Consider the following 10,823-nt stretch of genomic DNA (forward strand, 5'->3'; position numbering starts at 1 on the left):
GCTTCTCTCCAGAATCCCTATGAGAGAGTTTAAACTTGCAACCAAAAACCAAAAGTATTCATATACTGTTCTTCTGCAATAATCTAAAGCATTATTGGAAGTTTTATTTTTATATGTCCACATGAATAAAGTATGTCTATATAAAGCATATGTAATCCTTCATGTAAAGGATGTACAAAATCAAAAACTTAAATAACTGATTAAACAAAGAGGGGAAATGGCTGATATGTGTTTTTTCATTGCAATGGCTCAAATGTTAACTGGGACATTCATCCACATATTAACTTTCTCTCATTCTTGTCAATGTAAAGGAAATTTAAAAATCTGCTTCTCCAAGGGAAGTGAAAACTAAAAAAAAATCATATATGTGGCAAGTCAACAAAAAAGGAGAAATGATTCCAAAAGCCCTTCTGAAGGTGCATGTGACCGTAGATTTTTTTTTAAAAGCCCTTGTCTTAACATTCATGTCAATGTGTTGTATCACCTTGCAACATTGCCTCCCTGTCCTAGACCTCCAGTTCAATTCTGGATGGCTTGAATGACCCCAAATGAACACACCAAGGAGTGTAACATAATGCTGAGTTAGTCAGTGGAATCCTGACCAGCAGGTGAGTACCCTGTTGGGTGATTGGGTCACCAATTCTCATGCTGTTGCCACTGGAATCCTGGGGAAGCCAACAACTGGAAGGCACCTCATCGAGAAGCAGACCTGGTGATGAAATTAATCAGTCCAGATGGCAGTCAAACATTTTCACAAACATTTGTATCTGGAGTTTTCTATCTAGAGCAGCATAATCACACCAAAACTATCATTCAGGTATTGTTCCTGGTGGCATCTTGCGCATGTGTGTATAGGATTTCCTGAGTGTCACACTCCCATGGTGGGACACCCCACGTGGCAACACACACTCCTCTGTTAGTCTCTTGGCTTGTGGGTCCCAGCACAGTACAGTGGCAATCACTTCATTCTTGTCATCCCTGCCACCAGTGATAAACAGCTTGTTATTGCAGGCGGCAATGCCACAACTGGCTCTCTCACAGCCCAGTGGGGTGACCAGTGTCCAGATATCTCGGTCAGGGCTGTAGGAAAACAGTGCCTTCATTGCCCCACCTTTAAAACAGAGATAGAGAATCTTAAATCCTATTACATCCTGCTGATAACATCCCCCCACTTGTGTCTGCTTGAGGTGATCTAATAGCTGAAAAAAACAACATTCTAAGCCAAAATTCTTGTCTACCCAGTAAAAGTAAAGATGATCTTAAATTACCAACCAGCTACAAAGATGGAGTCCCTGAAGGTTACAGCATTTGTACACTTGGCTTCAATAGGCATTGGATTTTTGAGGGTCCATTTGTTGGCTGGCTGTTCAAAGCACTGCAAACTGTTTGTAGCAAGTTTTCCATTGGGCCCACCTCCTATCACATAGATGCATCTGCCATAACTGGTGGCAGAAAAGGAGCTTACACTCAGCAAAAGTGATGTAGCCTGGAAGGTGGGTACACAGATTTCATTGAGCTTCCACATCTTATAAATACTCCATTACACATTTGTTCTGAAATGCTTTCTTAAATACTTAAGTTACGTTTAGTAAGAGTCATAAAAGTGGAATCTACCTTTGTCCAACAGTTATGAAAGGGATCATAAGCTTCCACGCATTTGAGCCTTTGAATGCCATCAAATCCTCCCAATGCATAAATCTTTCCTCCCAAAACAGCCATTTTGTGTCTCCAGCGCCCAGTATTCATATACTCAATCTGAATCCATTTGTTAAGGGAAGCGTTGTACTTCCACACGTCATGCTGAGTTTCTTTACCACCTGCCAGATTGATTGTGAATAAGAGCTGTCAGTGTTGGCTCTCCACATAGGTAAAGACTTATACTTGTAGCTTATAGACAAGGCTACTGATAATACATACATTTTAGTAAATATCAAATCAATTAATGCTTAAATAAATTCAATTTATTTAAAATTTTGAGGTTAGTAATTAACTATTTTCATAATTATTCAGTTTTACACAGGAAAAGAAAATTATGGTCTGCCCAGCAGTTAATTTTTAGCTTATCTTATACTATCTTGTAACACTATGTGCTTTGTTTCATCATGCTTAGAATATTTGAAAACATCAGAGTGCTATGTCTAACCATATTAGGCAAAATTAAAGTCCACTTACCTGACAGGTACACTTCATTTCGAAAAGTGACGCATGCAAATTCCACCCACTTCTTGTTGTCACTCTCCGACTCCATCTCTGTGTTTGGCAGCTTGGCCACTTCTAGTCGACTTCTGCGCAGCGGGTCTAGACATGTCACCTCTGACACAAATCTCTCATCTTTTGTGCAGCCTCCAATAATCATAAACACTTCGGACTGAAATTCCTGCACCCTGGGTTTGGTACGCTCTGAAATCACCTTTAACCAAATCATTGGGAAAGTTAATGATATTTACAGCAGAATGTGCACATACCATATTCCTATTCTTTCCATGATTGTTAGCTATTTGTACTACTAAATTTGGGTCAGAGAAAATGTGAACAGGCTTTCAGCACTTTACAGCAATAGGCGTAATTCTAGTGTTTAAGGTAAAAATGACCAAATCTGACACATTTAATAACTTCAACCCATAGCTACTAGCTACTATGCTTTAAAGGTCACCAATTTCAGTTCTGCCTGAAATTTCTTCATAGGAAAGCATCTCAAAGGTGGTTTATGTAAATGATATTTTTGTATCAGTGTGGTCACTGAACTCCAATGACAATTTATAGATTTAACAGTGGATTTGCCATTAAAAACTAACCTCGCTTCCTGACAGGTGATAAACACGAGCCTCTTGTAGTAATGGGAACACATCTGCACAGCCCCGGATCAAGGGGTCTCCTTCCACCTTCTCCACAAAGTACCAGGGATCCAGCAGTGGCAGCCGCACATGAGTGAGGACAAAGGGCAGCAGAGGCACCCTGTCCATCTCATTTGCCCTTACCCAGCGCATTACCACCTCAAAGACCTGCTCCTCCTCCGTCACGCTCAGATCATCCTGCTGGATCAGGCTAACCAGCACATCTGTTGGCAGTTCCAGCACCTCGTCATGCACTGCAACCTGAGAAAAGTTCTGGCGGATGTAGTTGTGCACATGCTCCTTTAAATCCACTAATGAATGGGCATCAGCCAAGCGTAGAATTCCCACACAATTATCTGGACAGAGGGCCTCAGCAAGGTAACTGGCGCAAGCGTTTACCACTCGTTGGAACTGTAGTGAATAAGTGAATGTGTTATTATGTTGCTTCCTGTAGCATACATGTACCACAGTATACTTGACTGCCTTTGGCTATATTTGGATCCTCTACTGAATTAAACATTATGCATCACAGTAGGGATAAAATGAAAACATGGAGCATTATGGGGCATTAAATGTGTTAGTACATGCCCTCCAGTTCTCCTCTGAAAAAAAAAAAAACTTATCTGTTTTTAAAAAATGAATTTTTCCATGTAAAGTCTATGGTTTTATGGATTCTGAGACTGTAGCTATTTGCACAATCAGGGAATTCAAAATAGCAGAGTTCCAGGTCTGAAATTCTAAATATAAGAACCAGCAAGCAGCTATAAAAATAACTGTCTTAAAATCTGTTTGGTAGACTGTATTCTGTGTAAAAGAAAAAACAAAACATATTATTGCAATGTGCAAATGTAGAATATTTGTTCTTGGAAAAAGTCAAACTGTAATATGTTAAAAACATGCAACATGCAAAACACCTAATTGTGTCTATAAGGAGCTATAAATTGGAAGTTTCCTGGTTGTATTGTGACCCCACCCTGCACCTGTTCAGCTACTTTCTATAACACCCTGAAATGGAAATATTTTCTCTGAACAAACAAGGTTTGTTTCACTTCCCTGTCTGCTACTGAAATGCCTGAGCTGAAATGTGTGTGCACCTTATGTGGACGTGTAACTACAATGTTTTGTAGTCATTTTTGACTGTTTAAATGTGTGTCAAAAATAACTAATAATGTAATTGCCCACAACTAGCCCAGGGAGTTGTTACTGGAAACCATTGTTCATCTTTCTTAAAGCCATATTTACTGGTGTGAATATGACCTCCCAAACTCCCTCCTCCTTCAGAATATATAAAGGTTCTGTTACTGTGGAAATTGTAAAATGAGGTGTAGACTGTTCCCATTTCTGTCACAGTTTAATTGACAATTATTTCTACTTGTGATAGTACTGACCTGGAAAAGGCTGGCAGCTTCAAGTATTTTCTGGACATTGTCCTTGGTGATGTGCATTTTGCTAGTGTATGTGTAGTCTAGAAGGATCTTCATATATTCTGCACTGATTCCCTTAATATTTACACTCTCTTCATGTTTCTCTCGTAGATCATTACAAAACATTGCTCTAAAAATCATAAAGTAAAACAGCTCAACTTCTGCAGATAGTAATTATGACAGAAATCTCAATATTACATTTGACAAAATATGTAGTAATAATGAATGAGAACTACACACTGAAAGAACACATAGTTTTCCTGAGAAACATTGTGGCTCACCTGAAATACAAACTGGCAGCAGCCATTACAGCTCTGTGGCAGGGGAAGTTTTGGCCTTGTACATGGAGGGTGACATCTGTGAGGCAGCCCTCCAGCCGAAGACTCTGGAGTCCACTCTGAAGCTGTTCAGAGAGTCCCGTGTCATTAATTATCACACTGCCATCTTCCAGCTCCCTCTGACTCAATGCCTCCAGCATACCCAGGGCCCATCCAGATGTTTCCCTCTCTACACAATGAAGCCTGTCTGAGCTCTTCTCCAGAGATTCCCCCATGGTTCATTCTGAAGCGGTGACTGGCAGAAAAAAATGTCTTCTCTCAAGTGTTCAAGTAGAAAACAAGTAGAAAACACAAATGAAGTATAAAAAGTAGAAGAGCATGATTGAATGTCAGGATATAACAGCTTCAGAACAGACTTCCTGTTTTCTGAACTGAGGTCACGTGCAAAAACAGGAAGCTTTGAAACTTCTCCAATCTGCCTGTAAAATTTAGAGGCAGGTGGGACTGTTCTGTTTTGGGTATCTTTTGATTATTTCTTAGCCTTGAACATTTGGACGTGGTGATTACACTATGAATTACAATATTGTTCATACACATGGCCTTAATGGGGACATAATCTAGTCTTAGCAATTAAATGAAATCATTGTATTGAAATTCATTGTATTGTTAAATATTTACAGCTTTGTCCCAAGAACAAATGAATCACATGTACTTATCCTTTCACTTTGGAAATATACTAAAGCAGTTTAATAAATCTAGTGAGTCTAAAACAGGTTTTGATGTATTGTATCTCAGGCTCTATATCCTTTGCAAGCCTCCACATAAAATCTGACATCAAAGTTTCTGCTTATGGTGTCTGATTTTTAGGTAAAGCAAAAGCCAACAAACAAACAAACAAACAAAAAAACCCATAAATACTTCAGTAACTAAATAAAAACCCTGAATAAAATTTATGAATACAAATAAGCTACCTAACATCATCTTGGTTACTACAGGACACCTCAGTCCAAGACTGGAAGAATGTTGTGATACATACCAATCAAAACTGCTCAGGAATAAGGCTTCAGAGGCTCGCTGCTGTGTGCATTACCACTCCCTCGTAAACAATGGTGAGCAGCACAAAATTAAAAATGAGGGATCTTTGTGCCTACTGCCTAGTGCTATCAGCAGTCAAGGACTGCTTTGAGTAAAAGAATTGGTAAATTCACTGATTTATGAAATAAATCTCAACCTTTCACCCCTAATCAGAGAGTCAAGTAGCCTGACAAGCACACCCCAATTATAAATATGTGCAAAGAGTAGCAACAAATGTACTTTGTTAGGAAACAACTGTAAATATACAGCTTGTGCTGATGAGACTAAACGTTCCCTAGAAATTTAGTGGCTGCTGCTGGTGGTCCAGCTAAATTTTTTTTTTTTTTTTTTTTTTTTTTTTAAACAGAAGTATGGCAGGGATCTTTTCTGCATATAATGCAACCATTAAGTGACTTTACATTTTGAAATATAGATTGAAATGAAAGGGCAAACTTGATCTTAAATGTTGCAACTATTATGATATATTTAACTTAGGCATACATTACAAACATTAACACGTATCATACATACTCTGTGCCAGCCTTTTGGTGCATATAGTAAATGAGGAAGCAAGAAGAGACCACAAAATGAGATAATTGCTCATTGTATTATACACATTTACATATATAACTGGTATACCTTCAGGAGTGAGCAAGGTCAATAAAAACAAAATGGCACTATGAAAGGAAAACACTAACTAATCTACCAGAAAATGAAAACAGTAATACACTAACTCTTTAACCAAAATTCAGATAAACAACCCCAAACCCCCAAACACCAACATAGACTATTTACAAATCTACAACAGCAGAGAGCCAAAAAGGACAAGTCAACAGCACAAAGCAGTGATTTAGAAAAAGGGTCAACTCAGGTAATTCAGCCAGACGGTTCTCTAACCAAACTACAACAAGCAAACGCAGGGAATGCAACAAAGTATCACAAGTACATCAGCAAGGGAGCACAAGAAGATGTCTCCTTGTCTTCTTTTGGGGAGGTCCTTTTATAGCACGGCTCATTATACTCAAGAGGCGGCACAGACTCTGTAGTGGAGTGAGCAGGGAGAATGGAATGGTCTGGAATAAGTGGAGAAACTGGAATGGACCTGAAATACACAGAGCATTCACTACAACAACACACCTGCATAGGACATAACACACCTAGTTTTTGGCTTAACTTAGTAACGCTTATTCTTTTAATAGTTAACTAACCAGGACACTGTGTAGCCACTAAGCTGCTGACGTGCATGTGACAGTAAAGAACTGGTTCAAGCCAGTTTCAACCTGATTATGATTCATAATGGCTCACTATAAATCTAGGATTAAAAAAAGATTTGTTTTTGTTTAATGTTGTAAAAAGCACAAAGAAAATTATAGCTGTTGTGCCATTTACAACACATGTGCAACAAAGGTTCTTTGTTAAGCAGTTCTTGAGTTATTGACACTGGAATAATAAGAAGAAGGAGAACAAGGGCAAAAAATAATAGGAAGAAGCCTGTGAATAAGGATACAGTACTGTGCTTTGCAGGCTCAAGGCCTTTGCCCTCCTTCATTCAGTATTCAGTAGACCCAAATTTTTACCCAATAGTTTTTACCAGGTTTAATGCAGATAAACTTCTCAGAAGAATCTGCACTAACTGGCACTGAAACAGCTAATCTGCACAGTTTAAAGAGCTCCAAAAAATGTCTTTATTATGACAATGAATGATGCCAGCTTTACAAAATTAGAGGGTCTTTGCATGCACGTCTGTATTTTCCTTTGTAAAATTCTTCTGAACTGATGTAGTTAATGTCCTAAGATCTCAATTTTATATAGAGCATCCTCTTTGAGAAGTTAATCACTTTGGGGATTTAGAGTTGGATACTTTTCATTATGTCTCAATTTCTGCTGGATAACAGTCGGATAAGCACAGTGAGCATCCGATCTAAAACAGTTGAAATAGGCTGTATGAAAACACTGTCTACTTTTAAATCTGATCTGTTTTGACCCATAGTAGTGAGCACACAGTGGCCAGCAAGTTCAGCCTTTAAACAGCCTTTAAGAGGTTAAGAGCATATCTGACAGATGTTTTTCTCCAAGCAGATAAACAATGAATTATAAACTTAACTGTGCAAGAAGACCTATTGCATAGTTAGCAGATCTGTCATCATTGTGTTCTTGGGCAATCTTATGAAGGATTCACTTAATAAATAGTTATGTAGAGCAATATACTGAAATGCCCAGAGAATATCAGTTAATCTTTGGAGCTCTCTGAGTGCACCTTCATACATCTCCTTTTTGATACTGAGCCATTTTTGATGCAAATATGATTCAGATGTGAACACAATCCTTCTAGAAAGGAGAATTTCTCTACCTCAGGAACAGTGCCCACTGAAACTAAATTAAGACAGTATGCACTACAGTGGATGTAAAAGTTGCTTGCTCTTTAATGGGTGTCTGGACACCCAAGTACTTGCCACTCATAACAGAAGCTCCCTTTGTTTGCTTAGCCTACTAGGTCATCTTTGTATTCAAGACCATGACTTTCTAAAATGTGTATAATTTTGTGAGAAAGCCCTGCTGGAAGCAAATTCAAACTGGAGCATACTCTTATGGATAGCTCAGTTGAAAGAGGACCTGAGTACTAAAGATATATTTATATATTTTTATAACATCTTTGGTCTCATTGGCCATGATGCTAAAAGACCTCATTGTCTTTCATTTCTTCTACAATTTTTGTTGGAGTCATGTTTACCAAACAACTCAGAACCTTATTATAAAAATACTTTGCTTGTTTATTTTGCACTATGAATGGAATTTTTTTTTCAGTTTGTCATGCTTAGCTATTATTTAGAATTGAAATAATTAATGTGTAGACTCATTGTGTCCCCTTTATACAATGTTCTGCTTGGCTGTAAATAGTGGAACTTTAACTATTTTTTAATATAGTCCTGATTTTATTTAAACCGTTCTTTAGGGCATATAAGAGTGTTGAATGATTTATTTATTTCTTTATTTTACAGTTTTCTTTCCATGCAGTCATTTCTTGTTTGTGCCACTCCAGACCTTGCATGAATTGTAAATTCCCTCTCTTTGTAAGGCACCTTCTTTTAATTGCTGAATCCAGCTGCTGAGTCAAATAATGTCTCTGAGCTTTTGTGAGGATTACAATGTCTACATGCAAAGCAATACACAGTCAGAATTTTTTAAATATTGGAACCAGGGGTGGCTATTGTATCAGGCTGCCTTGACACCCCTCCTTCTATCTGCCATCAGAGTTCTTAGACACATTTTCCAAATTCTGCATGAAGTAAAAAAAAAAAAAATTAATTAAAAAAAAAATTAAAAAGCCCACACATTTTCTATAGCAAAGTAATTCTACAGCAAACATCACATCAGTTTTATATACATCAAAATATTCAATGGATGTCACAAATCTACATATATTTACAGATGTCACACTGACTAATAAATCTAATGAACATAAACCCGATGGTGCTGTGCTTGTGGATACACTCAGCTTCAACTTTTCCCTCACTGGCCTCCAGTTTTTCCAACTGACCATTCATCCCACTCTTCCTGCTCATTCTGTATAGTCACCTTGGCTCTTCCCCCACCTGAATCTGGGTCTGTCTGACTTTGTGATTGTCCTTTTTTTTTTTTTTTGGAAGAAGTGTCTTCATTTTGAAGACAGAGCAAGTGACACCACGATGGGATTTTTGCGTTAGGTAACCGTTATATGCATATAATGTACTTTGTAATATATCACTTTCTCGATAACGCTAGCCTACACAACTGCTAGAATTATACAACTAATGTTAAAATGCTGACCGACAGCTTTGACAGAATATCTTTAATTTTTCTTTGCTTCTCTTTTCACATGCCTTTACATTTTTCACATTACTTTTTTGGCATTTAGCAGAATCACTTATCCAGAGACCTAGAAGTGCTGCGTCATCTGCTCATAGGATGGTTGTAGATTGGAGTACACTGACCTTTAGTCTTTTTATCCTCTTTGGACCAGTCTCATCTTGGTAGCTTTTTGTTGGGTTTAGTTGCCATTATGCACAAGGTGCAAAAGTAATCACCTATGAAAGTTAAGTTCTCCATGGTTGGAAAGAGATATTCCAGTGTTAGTGTTAATAATCTTACTCTTATCATGCTCCCCATATACTAACATAGCCAGTAGCCAGTACTTGCTGTCCACTCTACTACCTCTCACACAAACCTAATTTCTATACAACTGGCAATGGGAGCAGAGTTACCCTCTATGTGCTTATTATCAAATAAACATGCTAAGGAACTAAGCAACTAATAATGCCTCCATGGGTAACATTGCTGTGCCAACGTAACCTCACATGCCAACAAAATATGCTTTAACATCCCAGTCTCCACAAATAATTTATAATCAGAACGTTCACCTACCCACTGTCCAACCTACTCTTCAAACTCTCTTGGCAATATACCCTTTCCTTTCACCTACTTGCCTCCAGTGCTTTGCAAATGATCTTACCTCCTGAATAAATTTATTTCTGCCTGGCATCTTGATTTTGTTATGACTTGTCTTTTTACCCCTGCAAAATCCCACATCTCACCATTCCTTACTCATATATAGCCTTACCTAAGATGTTTATTTTACTCTGCAGTTCCCTTCAACCCAGCCACTATATCCAAGTCCCTGCCAACACTCTCCTATGCCATCTTATCTACTACACGTGGTCAACTAATCTTTGCTCTCTGTCCAATTTTTTTTTTCCTCTCCATCATTCATTCTCTCCTGTACTTAATTATTCCTCTAGGTAATGTCAGTTCCCATTCATCTTCTGTGTACCTGTTCTGCAATTCTTCGCCCATAGTAACAGAGGAACTGATGTCCTATGATCTGTGATATGTAATCTGAAGCTGGACTTCAGTGACAATTAATGTAATGCAATCAATAAATCAAATGTTTTTTTCCCATTGTTTTAGATGTAAAAATAGAAAAACAGTTGGAACATACACAGCCCCAGGTTAAATGTTACGTTATAAAAAAGTCATCCACTGCATTAACTTCCCATTTTGTATACACACACACAAATACACACAAGTGCATTTCCATTTTGGAAGATCAAACTCACGAAAAAGTCATTTAGAAACTTGCATGGCAGATTACAGGGTGCTTAAAAATGCCTCAAAAGTGGGGAAAGCAAGGGCAGACAAAGTGCATTACACATGAAAGAGGAAACAAAAGCTTACAA

At 38.0% G+C, this 10,823-nt stretch overlaps 1 protein-coding gene across 1 annotated transcript; it reads right to left on the minus strand.

Moving 5' to 3' along the window:
* Window positions 1-84: 84 nt before the first annotated feature.
* Window positions 85-4,936, minus strand: klhl6 (kelch-like family member 6). The gene is made up of 7 exons (XM_027014044.2): window positions 4,540-4,936; window positions 4,223-4,388; window positions 2,796-3,245; window positions 2,173-2,410; window positions 1,615-1,817; window positions 1,273-1,486; window positions 85-1,111 (listed from the first exon to the last, which is right to left on the minus strand). Exons 1-7 carry the CDS (start codon window positions 4,809-4,811, stop codon window positions 810-812), a joined length of 1,845 nt encoding a protein of 614 aa, XP_026869845.2. The 5' UTR covers window positions 4,812-4,936; the 3' UTR covers window positions 85-809.
* Between the last annotated feature and the right edge of the window lie 5,887 nt (window positions 4,937-10,823).

This window comes from Electrophorus electricus, chromosome 19, assembly GCF_013358815.1.
Source record: "Electrophorus electricus isolate fEleEle1 chromosome 19, fEleEle1.pri, whole genome shotgun sequence".
NCBI lineage: Eukaryota > Metazoa > Chordata > Actinopteri > Gymnotiformes > Gymnotidae > Electrophorus > Electrophorus electricus.